Source organism: Salminus brasiliensis, chromosome 24 (genome assembly GCF_030463535.1).
Source record: "Salminus brasiliensis chromosome 24, fSalBra1.hap2, whole genome shotgun sequence".
NCBI classification, from domain to species: Eukaryota; Metazoa; Chordata; class Actinopteri; order Characiformes; family Bryconidae; genus Salminus; species Salminus brasiliensis.
Window position 1 is genome coordinate 26,535,645 of NC_132901.1, and position 25,687 is coordinate 26,561,331.

General features: G+C 44.0%; 1 protein-coding gene across 5 annotated transcripts; it reads right to left on the bottom strand.

Annotated features, from left to right (window-relative positions):
* Nucleotides 1–9,229: 9,229 nt before the first annotated feature.
* LOC140546575 (serine/threonine-protein kinase ICK-like) lies at nt 9,230–25,099 on the bottom strand. 5 transcript variants are annotated; one of them, XM_072669944.1, is made up of 14 exons: nt 24,976–25,099; nt 23,868–24,085; nt 20,290–20,344; nt 19,484–19,605; nt 19,308–19,387; nt 18,432–18,564; nt 17,969–18,140; nt 17,154–17,321; nt 16,148–16,525; nt 14,473–14,678; nt 14,233–14,369; nt 12,823–12,939; nt 11,429–11,527; nt 9,231–10,367 (listed from the first exon to the last, which is right to left on the bottom strand). In XM_072669944.1, exons 2-14 carry the CDS (start codon nt 23,966–23,968, stop codon nt 10,210–10,212), a joined length of 1,926 nt encoding a protein of 641 aa, XP_072526045.1. In that variant the 5' UTR covers nt 23,969–24,085; nt 24,976–25,099; the 3' UTR covers nt 9,231–10,209. The 5 variants fall into 5 exon arrangements, with proteins under 5 accessions (XP_072526048.1, XP_072526045.1, XP_072526044.1 ...); XM_072669947.1 differs by having other exon boundaries at nt 9,230–10,367; nt 16,502–16,525; nt 23,868–25,099; XM_072669943.1 differs by having other exon boundaries at nt 23,868–25,099.
* Between the last annotated feature and the right edge of the window lie 588 nt (nt 25,100–25,687).

Sequence of the window (25,687 nt, forward strand, 5' to 3'; positions counted from 1 at the left end):
TTAGTATTTTAATAAGAGATTAATTATTATGGTCAACTTTATTTCCAGCACCTGCTGTTGTGTTGAGTGTTTCAGCTGAAGGTGAAGCGAGTGCAAATGTTTCAACTTGCCCCGTAGGCTTAAAAAAAAATGTTAAATGTTAAACATGGCATATTTGTTTCTGACCAAAAAGCAGAAGAGCAAATATCAGAATAACAGAATAACAGAATATTAGAATATTAGAATGATACAGTAAAATTTTAATTACTTATGTAAATGATGAAGCTTGGCATAAAACCTGAGTGTATGTGGGAGGAGTTGGGGTGTAGCCCTCTGGCATTTCTTACTTTGTGTAGCCTAAACCTTAACCTAACCTATTACAACTAAACCTAATTCTAACCTTACCCTAACCTAAACGTACCCTAACCTACACCTTAACCTACTACACCTAAACTTACCCTAACCTACACCTTAACATATGCTAACCTACACCTTAACCCACTACACCTAAACCTAAACTTAACCTAACCTACATCTTAACCTACTACACCTAAACCTAAACTTAACCTAACCGACACCTTAACCTACTACACCTAAACTTAAACATATCCTAAATTTAATTCTAACCTACAAATAAACCTAACCTTAACCTAATTCTAATCTAAACTTTACCTAATCTACACCTAAACCTAAACGTGACCTAACCTACACCTAAACCTACATATCCTAAACCTAGTTCTAACTAATTTACACCTAAACCTAAACCTACACCTTAACCTACTACACCTAAACCTAAACTTTACCTAATCTACACCTAAACCTAAACTTAACGTAATCTAGACCTTGACTTACTACATGTAAACCTAAACTTAAACTAACCTACACCTCAACCTAAACCTAATACACATGAACCAAATCCTAACCTAAACCTACACTGTAACTTACTACACCTAAACCTAAACCCAAACTTAACATACTAGAACTAAAAACTAATCCTCTAATCCTAATTCTAACCTACACATTAACCTAAATCTGACCTTACCCTAACCTAAACGAATTCTAACCCTAACCCTGAACTTGACCATAGTAGCCTTTCTTCAGGAGTTTCGGTCCATGAATGACACTGTTTTCTCAGTTCTTCTTCGAGTGGATGGGACATCCTTTAAAACGGACAACATGTTAAACATGTACCAAATATCTTTGTGCACATGAGTTTAATGACAACTTGTTGGTGAAACTACCTCCACCATGTGGCTAGCTCTCACTGAGAGCACCGTTTGGAAGCAGATCAGTAACTCAATTACACCACCAAGAGGAGGTTTTAGTAATAGAATAGAATATTCTCCTGTATTACACAACTACACAGCAACCAGACAAGCTTATGATGATCACTAAACTGCCTTGAAAACATCCACAAGCGACAAACTCTACATCAGGTGACTTGTCGACTCCTAACGTGAGCGTGTTGTACAGGACGAAGCGAGCTTTTCATGCAAAAAGGGAATTATGGCTGTTTTTGGAGCATGAAGCCACACAAAAGCGATGTTATAAGTGAACCTCAGGGCAAAAAATAAAAGAGAAAATGCAGAATGTGAACCTATTAAATCACATTCCATAGAGAACCAAGGAGACGGCAATGAAACCGGTTGGCCTTGAGCACTGCCTGTCGCAGACTGCTGAAGCAGGCCTTGTGGCCTCATCCAAACTCTCTCTCAGCAAAACCAAAACAGCAAAAACCCTGTAATCTGTATATAAACCCCAAAATCCTGCTGAAAACATGCTGCTAAATCCGTATCTCCAGCGAAATGACTCCTACTTTAGAGGAAAACAGCAGCATTCGTCGTTGGTGAGATAGATAACAGCATGCCGTAGTAAGTTATAGTTAGCGTCCTGAGTTCATGGCTGCATCTCATGGAGTTCATAGCTCCACATTCAAGATTGAGGCCTAGTGCAACCACTCTCCTTCAGACTGAATGACCGGGTTTTGATTTCTGGTAAGAGCTCTGTATTTTTAACCACCCTGAACCCCACATTGAACGCTTTATAACACAGTCAGATCGCTAACTCATCATCTGCACAAGCTCAAGCGGGCGAAACCTCACTGTTGACATTAATTAGCAGATGGTGGGAGGCCTACCATTAAAGAACCACAGCACCCAACCACTTTCCCCCAGGAAGGGGCACGTGCAAGGTGCAGCGTCCGTATTTAGATGGCATGCTGCTGGTTATCAGTTTGCTTTTTCACAGCTCGAAGCCTAGCATTTGGTCTGAGGAATCTGCTAAAAGTAATGATGGTGTGGACCAGCTGAAAGCCACAAGCTGGGGTTTACAAGGCAAATGCATATTTAGGTAAGGAAGCTGCATGGCGCCAGAAGATACCAGTTCACCAACAGGCCTAGAAGCAAACACAGATGCAAGTAGTGTCTTACACACTGTTAAAGTTACATTATCAACAATATACAGCATATATCAGCCATAACATTAGCACCACTAACAGATGCAGTGGATAACGTTTCATGATCTGGTTCCAGTGGCTCCAGTCAAGGGTGGATATATTAGTCAGTTCTTGAAGGTGATGAAGGTGTTGAAGCAGGAAAAATGTGCAAGCATAAGAATCTGAGACATTTGAGAACCAAACTGTGATGTTCTAGACAATGACTGGGTCAGAACATCTCCAAAACATCAGCAAGCAGGTCTTGTGGGGTGTTCTCAGTATGCAGTGGTCAGTACCTATCAAAATTGGCAAAATGGGACAACTGCTGGACCGCCAACTCACAACTTACACTTGGTGAAGTGTAACGAACCTGCTGCCAGCATTGGTCATAGTGCCAGATACCACAGAAGACCTTCAGAGGTCTTGTAGAGTCCATGGCTCGATGGGCCTAGAGCTGTTTTGGCTGCATGAGGGGAACCTACATAATATTAGGCATATTAGGTGGTGTTAATGTTATGGCAGTTTGTCGTAGAGCAGGATAGATGAGCCAGAGTAGGAACATGGAAGGAACCTCACATTTCCAATCATCTGTAAATTGTCAGAGCCATTGAACATCCAAGTGGGTGGGGTTTATGTACATTTTGAGGGTGGATATAAAACAAGGCAAGACTGTGATGTAACAGTTTTGGGGTTTTGGAGTTGGCCCATTTTTACAGCTGATTTGGTTCTTCTGGATGTTCTTTTAAAGGAGGAACAGCAGTGTTTGAGTGTTTGAGCTTCATGAGAATAACTCTCCATATTCCGCTATACCAGGATAAACACAGCCCCCCACTCTAGGACCCCTTTAAACATGTGAATAGAATAGAAATCTTAAATATGGTCAATAGAAAAAAACTGGCTGTTAAGAAAAAACATTGGCTGGTGAAAGCTGGCTGTTTTGACACATTGACAGCCTGGAAAATTCATGGCATTTCCTATTATTTACTCTCCGCTGCTCAGGAGGCCAGAGTGTGAAATCCAGTGACCACCACCAACTGTTTATTTTCAGCAACTTAATTAAGGCACAGAGTCAGGTTCTGTGTCCGTCCCGCTTCCCTTCCAGCTCTTTTCACTTTGTTTTACTTCTCGCTTCCTCACGTCAGCCCCCGAAACAAGCTTTTCATTAAAGCCGATCGGCCTCTGGCTTCCCGTCAATGCCCCAATCAGAAACGAGGGAATCGACCCAAAGCACAACAGGAGCCTGAAGTCCGCTTCTGGACTGGGATAGCCGTCCATGGGTCAGATAATGAAAAAGAAAAATAAATAGTGAGGATATTGGGGTTCGGTGTGGACTGAGATCAGGTGTAATTAGATTTCATGCAGGCCCGAGGTGTGGAGGGCAACACTGCCCAAGCTCAAATCATTATACCTGGATCTGCAGGCCAGGGGAAGAACAACAAACATGGCCTAACTCCACAAAGCCTTGCTTACTGTATAGTCCAGATCCAGAACCGCGAGGAACAGTCCCTCGTTTAGAGTCGACTCAGTGAGAGCTGTTCACTAGAAGCTGTGAAGAGTTTCTATTTGAGGCTAAATTTGAGCTACTGGATGAATTCTCACTGTAAGAGGTTCCTCCAGTTTTAAACTGAAGAACCCCTTCAAAGAACTTACTGTATACGTTTAATCGTGTACTGTGATGACTTTTTAGGATTGTTGGCGAATCCATTTCTCAGCTCGTGATTCTGCTCTTGGACGAACTTGCTGGGACGTCCTGACCTGGCCATGCTGGCAGTTGTTTTAAATGTTCTCCAGTTGTAAATGATTTCTCACTGTTCTGAGATCTTCTTAAACCCCTTCCCAGACCACTTCCTCTGCATCTCCAACCTTCTTTCTGAAGGCCTCAGAGAGATCTCTGGATCTGGATTTGATGGTGATCTTCTTCATCCCTCACTTCAACCATCAATCAAGAGCAGACCAGACTAAACGTCTGAGGTTTAAATAAGACCCCAGACTCCTCCAGAATAATCCCCTCCAACCATGTTCTGATCATCTGCAGCTGATGTTCTGCTCCTGGTTCTGATTCTACAAATTTGAAGGAGTAATAAATGTGGTGGGTTCTAGAGATTAAATTATGAATTTTTTTTATTTAATAACTGGACCAGGCCCAAAGTCCTCTCCCCACCTCCTTCTTGTGACGAAAATTCACGCCCCTGCTCCTCCCGATGGTCTAATTATACCCAACCTCTGCCCAGCAAAGGGTGGGGTCAGGGGCAGTCTGGCTTTGGGTCCCATCAGCCCAAAGCCCCCCAGCACTCCAGCCCAAACTTCTTGAGATCTCCAGATGGACAAAGGTTTTCATGGGGTGTCCAAATGTCTTCATGACTATCTGTGTTGTTCAGCAGACTATGAATGGAGATCTCCATCACTGGTAGGTGGACAGCTGCGGTGCTGACCTTCCCTATATTACACACACAGCCCTATGAAATGAACACCCTCTGCTCTGCCTAATCAGCAGGTTCTGAGCTGTTAAATGCTCAGATGAGGATGACAAATGGTGGCAGGGAGGACGTCCCATACAGTACAGGCGTGCAGAGGAATGTGTCTCCCTGGGCTAAAGAAGCTTGGAGCCGACTGATGGATCGACCTTCTTGCTACTAACTGAGTGCGAAGCTGCCAGACATCAAACCTTTATAGTATTTCATACAAATACCTGTACACCTGTAAACTACAGCATAGCCAGAAGCACATGCAGTCAACGTCTGGCTTACTGGAAATTAGCCAGATATTTTTTTTATTGCTAATAATACTCTCAAAAACATACCAGGTAAAAAAACGAACAATTTGGGTCATTTCCACAATCTAGACAAAATATCTGATGTTTCTATTTTAGATTATTGAAAACATCTTAAGATAAGATAAGATAGTCCTTTATTAGTCCCACAGTGGGGAAATTCTCAGTGTCACAGCAGAAAGGGATAGCAAGACACTCAGATACAAAAACGTAAATAAATTACCAATATATACACAATATAAACAATAGAAGTAAAAAAAAACAATAACAATATTATTTACAGGTTATTTACAGATTATTTATAGGATAAATATTATTGTCTACTTGTCATATTCCACAGGCAGATCATTTTAGTTAATTCAAGCCGTTCTTCTTGAGAAATAGCTGAATTATCTGTACATTTTTGAATTAAGCAAAATTATCAGTAGAAAGAGCCTTCAAGTAGAAAAATCACATAAAAAAAACTTAGAAATAAGTTACTCATAATATTTCTACAGTAATCTCTATTTAGACTACATTTAAGATGCTTTCACTTGCTGTAGCCTCCTAAAATCATGTAATTTTAGCTTGAGGAGTCCATCCCTCGACGGGTCAGAGCTGTATCAGTGGCACGAAAAAAGGTAAAGGTGCACGTATTTGTCAGTGTACACTGTACAGTGAAATGTGTCCTCTGCATTTAACCATCTGTGGTAGTGAACACACACTCACACACACTAGTGAGCTAGGGGCAGTGAGTACACACACACACCCAGAGCGGTGGGCAGCCAACTCCAGCGCCCGGGGAGCAGAGAGAGGGTGAAGGGCCTTGCTCAAGGGCCCAACAGTGGAGGTTTGCCGAGCCCGGGAATCGAACCCACAACCCTGTTATCAATAGGGGGTTTTAATGTTATGGCTGTACAGCTTGGGATAGAATGTAGAACTGAAGAGGAGATCATTTAGGTGTGATATCAGAGAGAAGGCCATCAGAGGATGCCACTGGACATACATCACCTCCCACTGCCACAAAAGCCACTACATTTAGGAAGATTTCACTTGCTATCATTTCTGGCAGCGTATCGACTTAAAAATCACTTAATTTTTAGCTATTTATTGACAAAAGTCTGAAAATGTGCTCCAACTACCCAAGGCCTCAAACTAAATGGGGAAAAGCATGACCGATAACTGAACAGGTCTCAAACCTTCCAAGGTCAAACTGAGGCCTTCCATACAGAAGGATTGACGAGGTCCTCCAACTAAAGCGGCCGACTGCTGAGAATGTGTGTCATGAGCTGATTAGCTGGATCAGGTGTGAGCATCAATGAGCTTAAGTTGAGAACCACTGCCTCAGAGCATTAGGCCATGGTGTCATTCTCATGGTCTCGCCGCCTACCTGAAGAACTGATAGGAGAACTACCAGGAGCTTCATGGCCGTTTTTCAGTCTTCAGGACAAATCCTCAAAAAAAAGGCTGTTGACTGTGAGACTTGGTGGCTTTGTGGGAAAGTCCTTGCCTCTGGAGCGTGAGGTTGCCGGTTCGAATCTGGCCTGGTCTCTGCTGTGGCTGTGGCTGTGGCTGTGGTGTGGAGATAAAGGAGCGGTGGTGTTAAGGAGGACGGCAGGTGAAGCAAATTGGGAGGTACAAGCAGTGGTCTTCCTTAAAAAAGGACCGTCAAAGTAGGGGTGATAGTTTTTAAATAAACCTGGATTATTTAAAAACTAAGTCGAACCTCTTGCTTCCAGCTCCATAACCCCTGTCTTGCCTCTCTTCAGGGACCCAGGGGGGAGCCCCGGTTATTTTCCCCCCTTCTTGGGTTTCGCTCTCCAGCCGTCCCACCGTCCAGCACCTTTAGGGTGGCCCGCACCACCACTGCAACTTAGAGATCCTGATCGGGATTCGAACCGACAACCTCCTGATTGCAGAGGCATGGCATCTACCATTGAGCCACAGGATCTCACCAGTGTGCTTCTTTTTTTTTTGGACATTTATCCTTTATATCGCCCCCTCTCTGTCTAGTGAAGCCATTAAAAGTTCTAAGCAAAGGTTCGACCAGTAAAAAAAAAAAAGATACATTGACTTTGAGATTTCCAGGCTGTAGTTACTTTAATTATACACTGCTCAAAACAATAAAGGCAACACTAAAAATAACACATCCTAGATCACAATGAATAAAATCCTCCAGCTGAAATGTGGAATAATGTAAGATCAAATAATAAGATCAAATTAATCAATGTAAATCAAAATGATTAGGAGGTCTGAATTACAGGCTGATCCCACTTCAGTGGAAATTCCTCAAGACAAGTTCAGATGAGGCTCATCTGGTGGTGTGTGTGTGTAGGGCCTCCACGTGCCTGTATGACCTCCCTACTACGCCTGGGCATGCTCCTGATCAGGCGGCGGATACTCTCCTTAGGGACAGTCTGTGGTGCAACGTGGCGTTGGTGGATGGAACGAGACATGATGTCCCAGATGTGCTCGATCAGTGTGAACTTGCTCTCATCCATAAAGGGAACACAGCCAATCTTGGTGTTCTCTGGCCCTGCACGGTGTTGGGCTATAAGCACAAGCCCCTCTAGTGGACGTTGGGCCCCCTTATGCCACCCTCATGGAGTCAGAAGCATAGATATTAGTGGCCTGCTGGAGGTCATTTTGCAGGGCTCTGGCACGGCTCCTCCTGTTCCTCTTGCACAAAGGAGGAAGTAGCGGTCCTGCTGCTGGGTGTTGCCCTCCTACGACCCCCTCCACGCCTCCTGGTGTACTATCCTGTCTCCTGGCTCTGGACACTGTGCCAGGCATTGATGTGCCATCCAGGACAAGCACCTGGGCAACTTCTAGGGGTTGTAGACACCGCCTCATGCTACCTCTAGAGCTCTGACAAAATGTAAAAGTGACCAAAACATCAGCCAGACAGGATGAGAACAGAGAGACGGTGTGTGGTCACCACCTGCAGGACCACTGCTTTAGAGGGGTTGTCTGGCTAACTGCCTCTCATTTCTACCTGTTGTCTGTTCCGTTTGCAGGACAGCAGGTGAACCTGATCATCAATCAGTGTATTTCAGAGCACAAATCCTAAAAAAGCAGCATGTATACACTATACTACTACCATATCAGCCATAACATTAAAACCACTGTCAGGTGAAAGGAATAACATTAATAATCAGGTGTCAGTGGCTCCTGTTATGAGGCGGGTCAGTTCTTGAAGGTGTTGAGGCAGGAAAAACGGACAGGCTTAAGAATCTGAGACACTTGGACAAGAACCAAACTGTGATGTTCTAGACAATGACTGGGTCAGAACATCTCCAGAACATAAGCAAGCAGGTCTTGTGGGGGGTGTTCCTGGTATGCAGTGTGGTCTGTACCTATCAAAACTGCTCCAGACAACCGGCGACAGGGTCATGGGCACATTGATGCTCATGGAGATCCCACCTCACATTAGAGGACTTAAAAGGTCCTGCTGCTGATGTCATGGTGCTTCCCGATACCATAGGACATCTTTAGCGGGCTTGTGGAGTCCTTGCCTCAACGGGTCAGTGGCACGAGGGCGACCTAGACAGTATTTGACAGGTGGTTTTAATGTTATGGCTGTACAGCTTGGAATAGAATGAAGAACTGATGAAGAGGAGATATTGTTAAGTTGTAAATATTATCATATATATATATATATATATATATATATATATATTTTTTAGATTATCACCTCCTACTGCCACAAATGGCCCTTACTGCTGTGTAAAGACGTCTGCAAGGCCTGCTGAAATGTATGGTCCCACTTTATAACTGTGTAATTACATATTTATAACCCATGCATTAACCGTGTAACTACTGGTGATGGATTCACTGGTACAGCTTGGACAAGTACATGTGTATCAGCTCTGGTCTGGTGTATTTCAACAGCTGTAAAAGCACAATCACTCATGGTTATACATGTGTAATAACCTGAGTAATTAATACTCGAGTAATAACAGATGCTGTACTACTGTAATCCATCTTTAGTCACAGTGTTACAGCCTGTACGGTTATACTGGTAATAAGTGGGACTTAACTAAATAATGAATATAGACCTCAGGCCTGACCTTTCCCCAGTGAGATGGTTGGGTTTAATTAACATAGATTAACATGCATACATTTACATAAAAGGGATCATTTGAATAAAATTAATTTCTTAATTTAAAAAAAAGATGAATGATATCATCTCTGCGATTTGTTTGCCATTTGTCGGGACACTAGACAGACCGGACCTCCTTCCCAATGAAACTGCACTGTGGATGCCGAACATTACAAAAAAAATTATCATAAAGTTACATTTAAACCTGGTTATTTTGTAAAATAATTGCATCTTGTTTAATTAATACTTTAATCTGGAGCTGAGAGAGCACGCTGAGAAACGACAACATTACTAAAACCTTTCAGATTGAAAACACCACCCTCAAAAAGGACCAGGATGGTAACAAACAAATCAACAAATCAGGTAAGAATGCGTGTTGTGCATTGCATAACATACAGAACAATGTTTCAGAGCAAAGAAAGAAAAAAAAAAAAAGTCATTTGGCAGATTTACAAAATATCTTGGGGAGAGTATTTATAAAAAAACGCTATAAAAACTAAAATATAATGTTAAAAATACAGTAAAAAACAAATATAAATAAACAGTATTCATATATTACTGAAGAGAAATAAGGATTTGCGGGTTTGCAAAAGTTCTTGAACGAGGAGCGAATCCACACAGCCGTGCAAAAAGAACAAACAAACAAAAGCCACAAAGTTAACACCACCAACCATATATGAATGCATACTCCTCAGGAGTCTGAAAGATTACAGGAGTACATTAGAAAGATCCTCAGATACACAGACACCAACACTGAGAGTTCTTGTGCATATTATTATGCCAAACAAATATAAAAGTTGTACAGGAACCATCCTTTACACCGAGGAATACAAAACAGAGATTATTGCTGTATAATCTGAACGTACACATGTACAACTTGAGCAGGTAAAACCACAGCACTCAGGACCCCAGAGCGGTTCGTGGTGCAAGTCCCTTGAGAATGCCCTATCGGTGGCCGTACTTGGCGGACCAATCCGTGCGCCCGTGAACAGGCTGCACCGGAGGGCGAGGCCGCAGGCCTGGTGTGCTCTTAGTGGGAGATGACAAGTAGGATGTTGTGCCCACCTGACTGCTGGACCTGCTGGATTTCCACGTTGCATAATCTGGAAAACAGAATATAGGTGTGGGTAAAACTTCACCAAAAACACAGAGGTCCACCGAGGTCTCCATGTGTACACCCAGCGTTTTGGCCTCCCGTCCACATGAATGCAGTGTTTAAGGTGGAGACTTCTCAGAGCGGGGATTTTAGAGAATTCTGTTTTTAGTTTTTGAGTGGGTGGGCAAAACACGCTGACATCACAATGGTAAACCTGCATATGGGTGTTTTTCTACAGTCTGATTAAAAAAAGCTAAAAAATCCACTTCTCTGCCTGATCAGTGGCGTGTGAAGAATCCTGAGATAGTGGTAGGCAGATTTGTCCAGATTTTAAGCTTCTGTATGAGAAAGCAGGTTTTGTGGACCTGCTGAGAAAATGTGATGTGCGCTGTATTTAGGACTTTTTTGGTCGTTACACGTACTCTTGAGGTTAATGACATCAAACTGGAAGGTGTTAGCGCCCCCTGCTGAGTGTTTTACAGCTGTGAATGGGAATTATTATAATTATTATAATTAATCTTAGTTGACCAGTTACGTTGTGTGTCTGAAATCTGGCTCTTGATTTTCGAGCTGGAGCCCCAAGGCCAATTTACAAGTGTATTTACAGATGTGCAATGGGTTGGAAGCCTATGTACACCAATTAGCACAGCATGCTCAGGTCATTACACTTCAACTAAATGCAGTTTGAGCTTAGAGTGAGAATTCCCACACACAGTTTACTGCACAGTGTTATAATGCCTGCTGTGTCAGTCTAAAGAAAATAAAACCAGGAAACAGCAAACAAGGTAAGAGCTGAAGTAAGAGGAGATTTCACATGCTTTTTCACCAAACCGTCACTTAAGATTTCTGTGTAGAAAACATACATACAAATATGTATACATACAGGAGCATACAGTCCATAATAATCATCATAATTATAATCATAATAATTATTATTATTCATTCATTTTACAGGGACCAATCAGAACTATGCAAATAAGACCTACATATTTCTCATCACTGCAGTTTAGGATGAAGTGTCCATCATTTGCAAATTAGCATTCAGGCATATCCAGTGCTGTTACTCACTCGACAGTGTTGAATCTATGGGTGCTAGATGCACTCTTTGGCCAGCTGAACTGCTCTCCTTCTTATAAACTGAGGGGACGTATCCACCTGGACGCGTACCTGGAACATATTTATAACATCATCACACTGACACCACTGAGTACATCATATGACCCCCAGCTAGAATCCCTCTTAGACTCCACTTAAGGAAACCCATTAAACAGCCAAGAGCTCTAACTTAGTTTCCCAGTGGTCTGCAAGATTTTCAGAGAACCTCAATCAACTATATGTGAGAAATTAAAAAGGGATGCTGTGTGTGTGTATGTGTATATATATATATATATATAAAAAGAAGTACAGTGGATTCTTTAAGGCTACGTTCACACAGTATGGCAAAGTCGCCCAAATCCGATCTTTTTAATGTAACCTATATCAGACATTGTTTAAACAGCTCCTAAACTGACTCATGCAGAAGAGCAATGCTTCATGCGACTCGCTCATCCGGAGTCAATAGTAATGGCCACTTCCTTAAAGGTCATGTTAAAGGGCAGCGGGGAAGCTAATCATCATGAGAGCGAGGAGGTCATCACTGCTAACATCCATTTTCCCTTCTCCTCAGAGCACACTTCTGCTGAACGTGGAGTTGAATTTATGTAACAGCCACATGGATTCCGATCTGGCTGTTCAGAGCCGTGTTGGCAAATATCAGATATGTATTGGATTTCAATACCACATCCGAAAGTGAAAAGGTCAGATTCGGGGGCTCCGAGTGGTCAGCGGTCCAATGCACTGTCGATTCACGAGTTCGCAGCCATGCCGCAGTGCCTCAGCAGCCGGAGTCTGAGAGAGCACAATTGACGGTGCTCTCTCCCCTCAGCACTCTTAAGAGATGTTGGCCGGCAAAGGCGTCTGGAGCTGGCTTGGTGGAGTTGGGGACCAAGACGACTGGCCAGCAATGTTGCATCAGTGGGAGTTTGAAAATAGGCGGTGGCTGGTTCACATGTATTGTGTGAAGTCCTTACCCTCCTAGTATCGAGAGCGCCGTCAGTGCTAGGAGGAGCTATAATCGGGTGGATTAACTGGCAGCACCAGATTGGGAGAAAAAGAGAAAAATCTGACAATTATAATAATAAAAAATTCACAGAAGATTCAGTGTGTGTGTGTTGTTCCAAAAAGATCAGATTTGGGCCACTTTTACCTGCTGTGGGAACACAGACTCAATCTGAGACACTTAGTGTTTCAGTAAATCTGAATGAAGACTAAGAGAGAGCAGACCTGAGATGAATAAAGGTCCAACAATGTAATCGTCTGTAATGCGATCAGTCAGAACTGTGCAGATGAGACCAGCTGCTGTTTATCTAACATTAAACTGGGTGCTGAGCACATCACTAACACCAGCAGGACCGGCCTCTTACCATGACTCCCCCTGGTAGGAAGTGTCCCTCCCACAGGAACACTGCTGCTCCCCCACAGGTTGTTCCCACTCAAGTCCTTCGCCGCGTTCACTGCTACATTCTTCTTACTGCTTAACCCTTCAGAGCGAGGAGACGTGGATTACAGTTAGAGATTGACTGGCGTGGGGTTTTGAACTGAACTGATTGTTTAAAAAAAAAAAAAGAAAAAAAAAAAAAAAGAGATTTGCTCATTTGAAGTGCTTAAAGCGCCACCTGCTGGTCAGACCAGTGCACTTTCACTGCAAAACGAATTCATCAGTGTATGTTTTTACTGTTGTGGCAAAGTTTCATTACAAATGAATGGATTTTGATGTAAAACATGACAAATTTCTCTTTTGAGACTAAAAACGGACTACAACAGGCTGCTGCTGGTCATGTCCTTGGTTCAGATATATGTGAACTTAATTTCCAGCTTTTAATTCAACTTAATTTCCCAAACACTGCAGCAATAAAAGTAGTATTTAACATTTTTAACATTTCTCAATATTAATGTATATAACTTATATTGCTGCAAATTGTGAGAAACGCTGCCACGAATAGTCAGTACAGAACAATCAAAAAAAATACAGTGGCAAAATCTGATCTAGAATTATTAGAAAGTAATACTTCACTGGATTTGAAAACAACTGTCTCACTAATTACATATATGAACTGTAATGACCCACATTACATTACCGTTAATAGCACTGATTATACTGAGTAACTCCTAGTACTTACTGGATAATATAAGATTTATAAAAATAGATTTATTAGTGTGTTGATTTCTGTCCACGGATCTCACCGTGTCTCTGAAAGTGAAAATTAAGGAATTCTGGAGAACTTGAGAATTTCCATATGTAAATATTAAAGATAAGATCTACATATATAAATACCCCTGACAAATTAAAGCAGGCATTCTGCACCTCACAGTCAACACTGATCAGCCATAACATTAGAACCACCTAATATTGAGTAGGTCCCATTTGTGCCACCAAAACAGATCTGACCATTGGAGGCATGGAGGCGTGACATTAGCAGCAGATCTTAAGTGCTTTCGTATGTCCTTTTTTAAGTTGTGAGGTGGGCAGGGCCTCCTTGAGCATCAGTAAGCTTCGGATGCCCATGACCCTGTCAACAGTTTACTGGTTGTCCTTCCTTAAAGAACTTTTAGGTAGGTACTGACCACTGCATACCAAGCAACACCCCACAAGACCGGTCTGATGTTTTGGAGATGTTCTAGACAATGACTGGGTCAGAACATCACAGTTTGGTTGACACAAGCCTCTGGAACCAGACCACCAATGTTTTTCACAGTGGTGCTAATGTTATGGCTGGATATGGACCAGAGTGTACTGTATGCCTGCCAGCCTGTGCTGTTGCTGGTGTAATTACCTGGTAAATATCGTGATTGCTTTAAGTAATGCTGCTTGGCTGAGGCGGTCCTCGATGGCTCTTGAAAGGGCAGCGCTTTATTCATATTGGTCACACCTTCGTTTCTGGACGGGCTGAAATCCAAAACGTTTCCCAGCCTGCAGAACAGAAGAGAACATGGGGAAAAGAGAAGCAGCTACAGAAACGGATGTGCAAGAGAAGCCGGACTGAATACGGATGGACACACAGTGACCAAATGACCTGTTCAGGCTGTTGTCTTCCTGCCAGCGTTTGTCATTGGTGATGTAAGCAGGTTTGTTTGGTGCAGCGGTTGAGGCGTCCACGTCCTCATAGTCATCCCAGTCCTCTCCCCTTAAGACGCCTGTGACGTGACCCCACCTCCGCCGGCCTGCCTTGGGCTTCATCGTGTAACTGGAGAAATTTGTGTTCTCAGGTTCTGGAGCTACCTAAACCCAGAGAGAACAAACACAAAGTAGTCCGATCCGAGTCTCCTAATGCTGACTATCGGCCGATACCGATCTGATCTTTAGCACCAGTTTCTGAAATCAGACTAAATTCTAATCTGATCTACTTTGATTGGAGCAACATTTTAAACTCTATACTGTTTAATATCTTACAGTCCAGTCTGACTGACCCCCCTGACCATTCAGCTCCCAGCTCCTTTAGCTACAGCTCTGCAGTTTGATCCCCGAGAGTGTGTGCATTATCATTAGCGTTAGCTTTAGCCTCCTCGGTTCTGAATGGGCCGTTCAGAGCTGGTGTAGAACCAGAGAAATGAGCGAGGTTCTCTCACTGGTAGAACATTAGAGCATTAGAGCACCATAGTCTGGTTTCTAACCAGGCGTGATTCCGGAGTAAAGACGGGATGGAGGAACGTTAGATCTTCCCAAATGGAGAAAATGGGATAGAAGATCTCTGCCGCTGCTCAGCTACAACCAGACTGGGTGTTCTTGGGGAGGTTTTTTTTGGCAGCGTAGAGAAAAACGGCAGAAAATAGAGCAACGTTTAGTGGAAGAGTGAAGAGTAGAGATCCTCCTCTTCTGACAGATTAGCTAACTCGCTCTTCACCTGCTGCTCTGCAGCCGTCTGCTGTTGCTGCCGGGTCTCGTTTACAGCGAGGCTCTGATCTAACGCTAAGTCTTCCTCTTCCCCGAACTTTCCATTCCACCTTAAATAACGCAGCAGTTACTCTCTGCTGCTGAGATGTACACACTGTAACTGCGACACTATTTAAGGTGGAACGGAGAGTTAGCATTAGAACTAGCTTTAGCTTCTGTTTCAGCTGCTAACTGGTAACGTCGCCACTCTAATCAGTTCAAATCAAGCTCGGTTCAGATTCCTCACTGAGATAATGTCCCAAATGAACAGCTTTCGAAAAAAGGAGACGTCTGTCTGCAGCAGCTGAGGATCATGTCTATTAATGGCGTCTAGAGAACCTTAAAAGCTGATACCAAACCAAACCCTTTATTTTTATTGTACTGATCCAGCACAGCAGAATTAACTCCTTGTATAGCCTAGCTTAGAAAGCCCAGCGATACAATGGCCCTCATTGAAAGCTGTGCACATGCATTTCTGGACAAGCTTGAAGGTGATCAGAAGGTAGAGCAGCATGTGGGCTGAGGCGATAGAGTAACACTACAGGATTTTACAATAATATGACTCTATGGGTTAAAGCAGCGTTACGCAGCTTTACAGCAGTTCTGGAGAGAGGTTCTCCTCCTGCAGCTCCACCACCAAAGCTCCACAGTGCAGTAGCAGCAGCGCTCCGGCCCAAAGTGGGAAGGACGGAGATGCTATTCTCCATGTTTCAGTTAAATTCCCCAAAATCATGTACAACATTTAGCCTGGACCCACTTTTCTATCAGGCTGCTCAGACATCCTATTAAAACACCCTGAACAAAGCTGTGTTGCTCACCTGGCTCTGCAAACCTTTGTCATATATTAAAGGGAAGCGGGTCTGCTGGGCTCGGCTTGTGTCTGCCTCTGGCCTGGCGGCTCTTTTGTGCGGTTCTAAGAGGGGCTTCTGGTGCTGCTGGTGCTGCTGGGGGTAAGTGAGGCTGGGCGGTGGAGGCTGGATCTGCTGAAGCGGCCGTGCTGGGGAGAGGTGCGGCTGAGGAGGCTGAGGGGGCTGAGGAGGGGGAACAGGCCTGAGCTGTGGAGGGTGAGGTTGGACTGGGGGTTGTGGCGGTAGCTGGGGCTGGGGCTGGGGCTGGGGCAGTGGTCTGCTCTGCTCCTGGAGCTGCTGTGGCGTGCCCAACACCTGACCCACCTGGAAGTAAGGGTAGCGCAGGGCCTGGGAAGGAAGAGCAATATCAGTCTGGGTCCTTATACAGTGCTGAGCTAAAGAGACCACCCTACATTTATTTAATATCAACACAGTAAGCTGAAATAAACACCAAATATGGAAACATCTGAAAGGATTATAGATACACTACATGGACAAAAGTATTGGGACACCTACTTATTCATTGTTTCATCTGAAATTAAGGGTAATATAAAGAGTGTATCCTACTTTTGTTGGAGTAACTGTCCAGGGAAGAAGACTTTCTATTAGATTTGGGAGGAACATTGCTGTGAGGATTTGACTGCATTCAGTGACAAAAGTGTTTGCATCAGTATTCAGTGACAAAAGTATTGTATGGAGCACTGGCCCCCCTGTGGCCCACACCTGGCATTAGACAGCACGGTGCCAACAGGTCCATATTTATCTGCTCCAGAGAGTCCTATTCTTTTGGCAGTATCTCTCTACAGGGACTAGACAAGCTGTGTGTGTGAGAGCACAGCACTTGCACATCTGTCAGCAATAGGTGCATCTTAAATTAGCCGAATACATTCATTAGAAAGGGTGTCCACAAACATTTGGAGTGTATATTTCAGCTTTTCCTGACTTTTTTCAACCCCATATGTGCAGAGTGTGTCACCTGGCTGGCAGCTGGTCTTTTCTTGGGGTCCCACTGCAGCAAGTCTCTCATCAGCTGAATGGCCTCACTGCTGGCGTTGGGGATCAGACTCCTCAGACTGGTGGGGACGCACTGTGGCCAGCGGAAACTCATGGTGGCTGCCAGGTGGTACCCTTCAGCCCAGTCATTCTGTGAAGCCCAGAAACAATTCAGAATAAACTTTAATACAGACAGATCTCTCCGATTTCCATCCATTTCCTCCCCGATATGGAATGCCAATTACCCAACCTGTATGTAATCTCCCCTACCACAGATCAACATGCAACAGAAGCGCCGCATACCCGGCTCCAACACACAAGCCTGCAGGTGCCAGTGGCCGCCGGCACCATCCTCTAGCGATAGATGGAGAGCGCCATCTAGCCACCCTGGAGAGAACAAGGCTAATTGTGCTCTCTCTGGCCTCGGCTGCCGATGGCTAGCAGCGTGACCGGGATTCGAACAAGCGATCCTCTGATCATAGTGACATAGTGGGCTTAGCCCGCCGGACCACTCAGGCCCTATTTGCATTTTCATAGATAATAGGAGTAAACTGAGACTCAAAACCAAGCAAGCCATGCTGCAAATGACCAAATATTACAGATGAACACTTAATTTGAGCCTGTTTTAGGTAAATTAAACATGTAAATAACACCTCAATGCAACTTGCTCGTTAACAGCTCGTTAAGAAAGACCCACATTTGGAACAAGCTTTACGTGTCCATTAAAATAATAAACCTTGTTTTGCAGCCAATTAAATATTTCCCAGATTTCAAACCCTAACGTAAAGCCTGACTGACCTTTTTAGGAGTTCCCAAGACCTGGCAGATTTTGAAGATGGTGTCCACTTCACTGGAGCCAGGGAAGAGAGGCCTGAGGGTGTAGAGCTCAGCCATAATGCAGCCCACAGCCCACTGGTCTATGGGGGAGCTATAACTAGTGGACCTGAGGAGAACCTCTGGAGCTCTGTACCTAAAACAGGGGGCAAACCACTAATCAGCAAAAGCAAACAGAAATGGTCTGAAATGTTATACTGTGTAAAAGTGGCTCAACAGTGCCTCTACATCAGTACTGTACACAGTTCCCACAGTCCCAATCCTCAAACAGGACAGAATATAATAAAAAGGTATATAAATGACTGGTACCTGAGATTCTGCATACTTACAGACCCTTCTTATATGATCTCCAAAAATCAGCAGTCACACTAAGCAGCTTGTCAGTGTTACTAAGCAGCTGTTACATCAGTGATATAGCTAAGCTCACCATCTGGTCGACACGTAGTCTGTGTAAGGTGGACGGGATCTGATCTCTCGAGCTAGACCAAAGTCAGCGATCTTCACCAGCTCAGGCCCCATGCACAAAAGATTCTCTGGCTTCATGTCTCTATGGAAAAAGCCTGTGGTGAAAAGTATCAGACATGCGTCAGAGGAGGAGGGACTGTTGATGGAGACATCTAAAGGGGTATAAAGCCCCCAGCATTGAGCTGTGGAGCAGTGGAAGAACTGTGTTCTCTGGAATAATGATGGAGGGTGGTGCTCCATATTATACTTTTGGGATGCGTTGGGAATGACCTAATGCTGCTCTTGTTGGTGAATGCAATCAAATCCTCACAGCAATGCTCTTTCAAAATCTAGCAGAAAGTTTTCCTTCATGGACAGTAAAGACAGTTACTCCAACAAAAGCAGGACCGGCTTTTTAATACCCTTGATTTCAAAAGAAACATTGAATAAACACGCGTCCCAATACTTTTGTCCATAAAGTGCCCATCAAAAACCTGATTATTTATCTAGTTATTATCTGTTTTTATCACTTATTATTAAACAGGCCATTCTATTAACTGACCTCATCACAAATGTGACTGGGTGGTTAATATACTGTGGGCTGAATGGGTTCTGACCTCAGATACATTGTAAATTTGACTTTCAATAATTTGGACATTTTTTTAAATCTATCAAATAAGATATTCCCTAATTGAGGCTTACATGTTAATGATTGCAACAACAATAATAATTAAGCTAATGGCAGAGCAGATAAGGGATTGTTGGTTCTCCAGATCCAGACTAGGCCAGGCATGCTAATGCAGAAATGCAAGGACGGCTTATTTTAGGGCTGACTCTCCTAAAAGCTGGCAGATCTTACCGTGTTTGTGAATGAAGGCAAGTCCCTGCAGAATCTGAAACATGATATTCCTCACTGCAGACTCAGGAAACAGGCGTGTCCTGGAATACAGACAAAAAAACACCAGACGTGGGTTTACAGTTTGTGGCAGTTCCCATTAAAATGCTCTACACTGAGCCAATGTGACGGACCACTACCTTTCTTTCATCAGCTGATACAGGTTCTCCTTCATGTACTCGAACACGAAGTAGAGATGGTCGTTTTCCCGTATGACCTCCTTCAGTTTGATGACATTGGCATGGTTGAGTTTCTTCAGGGACTGAAGCCAAAAGAAATATCGTTATTCAGCTGCGGCTTCAGGAGGAGATCCAAGACTCTCAGCAAAACCATGCATTTGACGATATCCATCAAAACCGAAGATCCTGAAAAGTGCCTGTCTGGACAGGTCATTTTGAGGACTGTGGAAGGAGGATGATGTTTAGGGTCTCATTTGTCGCGGTCGGCTGTTATGGCATTACCTAGCAGAGGAGAGTTCAGTGGAGGTCAGGCAATAATCACATCATCTGTAAGGTCTGTTGTGTCATGCATCAGAAGGAATACAGGATACGGCTCAGCTGAAATCTCAGGCTGGTCTTTGGCCATGCTTCTACTGCAGAGTAGCGTGTACTAGCCTATATGTGATGCTATCTGAGAAGCTTCCTGCAGGAAGGATGCTCCTGTCCTGGATTACAGATGCAGTATAGGGTTTAAAAAGGGGGTAAATAAGATCTAGAAGCACTGCAATCTGAAAACACACAAGAGTCACCTTCTACTTCCACTCTGCTGCTGCAGGAACGAGAAGCGGATTTTAAAAATGTGAGACAAACTGAGCAATTACTGTAAAAACACACATGATAATTAGCAGATGGACAGAGGTGGAGCATTTATGATGATATCAAAACCATGTGGGGGAATTTATAAGCAACATGCTGGAAGATAAGGCTCGGCTCTCTTAAGCATTTACCTTCACCTCTCGAAGATTCATGCACTCCTCCCAGGAATAGAACTTTCTCTTCATTCTGGAAAGAAAAACAAAAAAAAAAGAGACGACAGAAGTCCTTTAGGCAAACCACGTCTCCAACTCATCACCTCCAGATTCTGCTTTGCGGGTTATGCAAATACAGGTTGCAGTGAAAGAACAGCAGCACTATATGGTAAAACTCTGGAGAAATGAGTGTTAAAACTAGGACTGGGCGATTAATGGTTAATATATCACGATATTTAAAGCTTTTTTTTTCACGATACACAATATTTATCACGTAATCACAGGCTAAAAACATCAGTAGTGACAGATTCCTAAAAACTACTATTCAGATCCTCTCCTGTGCTGAATCCAGTGATTTATACTCTATAACATCTGCTGCTCTTCAGCTAATGAACCCTTTAGTCTAATTACACTGTTAGTAATGAACCCTGCAGCTGATCAGAGTTTATTAACACTAACTGTCTTCTCCAGATGCTTAGAAAAGCTTATTGTACATCACGATAACAAAATTTATCACGATACAATAAAATATCGTACAATTGCCCAGCTCTAGTCAAAACCGTGTTATAATATCTGGGTCCCGCGAGCCGTCACCAGTGCCGCAAACCAACCAATCAGAGCAGAGCTTATCTGCTCTCTATTTTTTGTTTTTCCCCACAGAGTAAAATCAGGGTGTTTCATGTTGAGTATAAAGTAACAGGGTGGTAAACAGGCTGGGGGGGGTGGTTTTCACCCCAACTAGTCCCTATGTCACTACAATTTTGCTGACTCATCCAAACACCCACAGAAACACTCATGAAGAAAAAGTCTCTAGGGGCTCAGAGGTCTACAGTTTGTGCTGCCACTTCGGCCTGAGGGTCACAGGTTCCAATCCCGAGCCATGCCGATTTGCCATCAGCAACCAGAGTACGAAAGAGCACAATGGCCATGCCCTCTCCGGGTGGATAGATGGCGCTCTTTCTAGGGCTGTGTATTGGCAAGAACCTGGCAATACAATACCTATAACAGTACAGGGGTTACGATTCGATACATCACGAAATATTGCGATACTGAAAGCAAAAACAAAATAACATTTTAGGAAAATTTAGAAAAAAACACCATCATCTGCATAAAATTTGAGTAAAAGAAAAATTGACTGCGTGCAACACTGCCATCTAGTGGTCAGGGTTCAAACACAACACAAAATGAACCACCGTCTGCCACGAATCTTTACATGTAAATTCTTAATCAAAGTCTCATATTGTGCTTTTGAGAATCGATACAGTATTGCAAAATATAATATTGCAATACTTCGATATATCAATATTTAACTACACCCCTAGCTCACTCCCCTCATCACTCTTAAGCGCCGTCAGCCGGTACAGGCGTCGGTCAGCTGGTGTGGTGGAGCTGGGGACTGCCTTCACATGTATCGTAGGAGTCGTGTTTACCCAGTCCTTAGTGTCGGGAGCACTGGTAGAAGTAGGAGGAGCCACAAACAGGCGGGTTCATTTCTAGTATTAAATTCAGAGAAAATATAAGAAGAAAAACAAACAAAAAAATTGGTCTGATTGGTACAAACATATTTCTGGATGGTTAGTGGACACACTGCAGCCCCCTATTATCTTTCCTCCTGTATGTAGGCGTTAAAACATGGTATCAGGGAGGAGGTCTGGTCTAGCTGATTATTGTTTTCTGCTGCAGGGCGACACCCTAAAAAATAGTGGCGAGTAAAATCTCCACTGTGCTTAATATGATCAGGCAAGATAACTAATGAGGTAAAAAGATCTGGTGTTCGCTGGTAGATCGCAGGTTCGGACACCAGCCTCACTCGCTTTTTTGGTGGGTACGATGGGCCTCCCACTCCCCGTGTGGAGCAGATCCTCTGCCAGCAGATGTTTAAGACGTTAGAGGCAGTCAGTCTTCTCTCAAAGTGTGTTGAGCTCCAGTGACGTTGCACTAGCAGCAGCCTGAATACCTTCAACCTTCAGCTTGATGGTGGGGGGGGGTCCTAACAAGTAGGCTGAACTGGACACCACAGCCCTTCATACTGGTCAACACTGGTCCACACTGTCCAATGAAATCCTGAAGAAAATCCTGACACCATTTTTCCAAAGCAGTGGTAAACTCATCTGGGAATTAAACTGAGTAATCCTCCTGCAACCACACCCACCCCACCCACCCCAGCCACGCCCGCCCAGCTCTCGATGCAGGAGCTTAGGCTGAGCAGCTCTGATAACTGATGCCCCCTCTCCGATTCCTCCAGACGCACATCCTGTTCGGGCTAAAAATAGACATCACTATTTCAGGCTTCTGAACTGTAGCTTTCAGGAGTCTGACAGATGTTCAGTGATTGTCTGAATGGGGGAGAACTCGGCAGTCCTTCTCTCTGATTGGTCCACAGCTGTAGAGCCAGCCGTCAGCTTAAAGCCTGATCGCTGCCTCGCTGCTCGATCAGGACGTTCTGAAGAAGACACTCGCAAATCAGAGATTAGACATAAACACGGGATTACTGTGCAGGCTTTGGCAACATGCTTGTAGACCCAGAACGATTTGCATACACTACATGGACAGAAGTATTGGGACACCTGCTCATTCTGTTGTGTCTATATTAAAAAGAGTTGATCCTGCTTTTGTTGGAGTAACTGTCTCTACTGTCCAGAGTAGAAGAAGGCTTTCTTATAGATTTTGGAGGTGCATTGCTGTGAGGATTTGATTGCATTCAAAGACAAAAGTGTTACAGAGGTCAGGATGTTGGATGATGATAATGATCACCACCCCACCTCATCAGGACCAACTCCCCAACTCATCCCAAAAGTACTGGATCATTCCAGAGAGCACAGTTCTTCCACAGCTCAATGCTGGGGGGCTTTATACCCCTTCTCTAGCCCACGCCTGGCCTGGCATTAGGCAGCATGGTGCCAATATGTTCATGATGTTAGTCTGCTCCAGAAAAAGAGCAACCACTATGAACGCTAAACCCTGATCAATAACGGCTGGTGTTCTAGGGCTTTTTCAACAAACCACAGTCAACATAAACCAAGCTTCACTAACAAAAACAACCAACGCTCTCAGCTAAAGCGAATTCTACGCAAAGTTTTGCTCCAGGGCTCCCCCTACAGTCCGGTGGTGTAATTCACTTTTACTCCACTGCAGTAAACGCAAATCCTGCTTTGAGCGCCTGCATTTCTGGACAAGCTGAGAGCTTCAGAAGCATGTGGGCTGAGGCGGTAGAGTAAAACTACAGGATTTTACACTAATATGATGCAGCGTTACACAGCCTGACAGTTCTGGAGAGAGCTTCTCCTCCTGCAGCTCCACCACCAAAGTGGCCCGAAGTGGGAATGATGGAGACGCCATTCTCCCGGATACAGTCAGTGGAGCAACAGCATGATCCTGAAGCTGCTTTAAGCCAGGTTAAGCTAATTAGGCCAGATCATAATAGTAGGTAAATAATTAGCATGCATTATTAAAGCATTAAATAAAGAATATCGGTTATTGAAATAATAACTTAAGCCATATGAATAACCCCACCCAGAGCTCCACACTAGAAAGACGACGAAGGACACTTCACTCACTTCTTGATGGCGACGAGCTCCCCGGACTCCAGGCAGCGGCTGAGGATGACGGAGCCGTAGGTGCCATCACCCAGCTGCCTGAGGGCAGAGTAGCGGTTCATGGTGTTTCCAGGCCGGGCGCGGCCAGTAAGGAGCCGGCCGAGCGCAGCCACGTTTTCCTGTGACGGCAGCAGTGGAGCAGAGGCGCCGGCCTCATGGTGCTACGGGCTGACCTCCACCTGCAACAGAGCAAGAAGCTTAAACGCAGATCTGAGACAAGCTTATATCCTCCACATCTGCTGGATCAAGCGGATGCCTTGACTGACTGTGGCGTCTTAGACGACATCTCCAAAACATCAGGCAGGTCTCGGGTTTGCGGGGTGGACCGTTTCTGGCGGACCACCAACGATGCTCATGGAGACCTCGCCTCACGACTTACAGGACTTCCAGAACGCTTCTGCTGCTCATGTTAATATAATAATCCTGGTACCGGGGACTACGGGACACCTTCAGAGGTCTTGTGAAGGCCATGCCTCAAAGGGTCTCAAGAGCTGGTCTGGCAGCAGCAGGAGGAGGAGGACCTACACAATATTAGGCAGATGTTAATGTATATATATATTTATACTATATGGGAGGGGTTTAGAGCCTGTGACTGACAGGGGCCCTAAAATTCATTGCAGTGCCCCTGTGTATACATACCCACCCTGGTCAGGGGGTTACCGCTGCCCCACCCCAACAGGTCTGACTCCCAGCAGCAGAGATGGGGAACGTGCACTGGGACCAGTGGTGACCCTCATGGTCCCCATTATGGACCCATGATTGATGGGTTTCTATGACAACTAATGCTAAAGATAGCTCCACCTGGACCAGCTGGGGCTGGGCATCAAAACAAGCCAGGCTGGGAACTGTAGCCATAAATAAATGGGTTTTAATGGAGGGTTATTAATAAATTAACACGCCCACGTGACCAGGAGCTTATTAAAGCACAGATAATCGATAAATCAGGAGATAAACACTGCTTATCACCCGTTAGCCAGCTAGCTAGCATAGCATAGCTAGCTAAGGTTATCGATATTTATCAGAACCAGCTCGCCGTTTCCACTAAATCCGCCTCGGGTATCGGGTTTACCTGTGGTTTCTGAGGCGTGTGCATTCCAGAGAGTCCGATCTCAGCCTAAATCTAATAAACCCGCTAACAGCAGCGCAGTGTAGCTACATACAGTCTCTAACAACGGAGCGGGCTGAGCTCCAAACCACACGCACACACACATACTTATAGCCTACGTAGGGAGGATCGAAAAGAGAGTAACCCTCGTTTTGCTTCTTTGACTTCTTTTAAACCACAGTATGATTCTCAGGCAACATTTTTAAACCCTACAAGTCGGGTTTTGACTAGTGATAATAATAATAATAGTAAAAGTGATGTTTAAAAAATAAAAAAAAATCGCGGCAAGTAATTTAATCTAATTTAAAATCAAGTTAGTGTGCATATCTAAAATTGGAAAATTAGAAATGTATAAAATTAATTAATAAATCGGTTTAATTCCGCCCGTAATTTTATGCACTACTATACTATTTTGGCGCGCAAGGTTCCCTATGTAGGGAGGAAGCAGCGATTTGAGATTCCTCCTTAGTGCACTTGAGCCTAAGTGCTCTATCGCCATCTGGCGGCGGACTGCTGGACTACCATAACGACAGACTAACGGTCCTAATAAGGAAAAGGGGAAACGGGAAAAGCTATAAAACAGCAACATCTGAGAAATAATTTAGAAACGGGTTATTAATTTGATCTCTTTGAAGGTCTACGAGCTTTTTAAAAAACTTAATATGATATTAATATG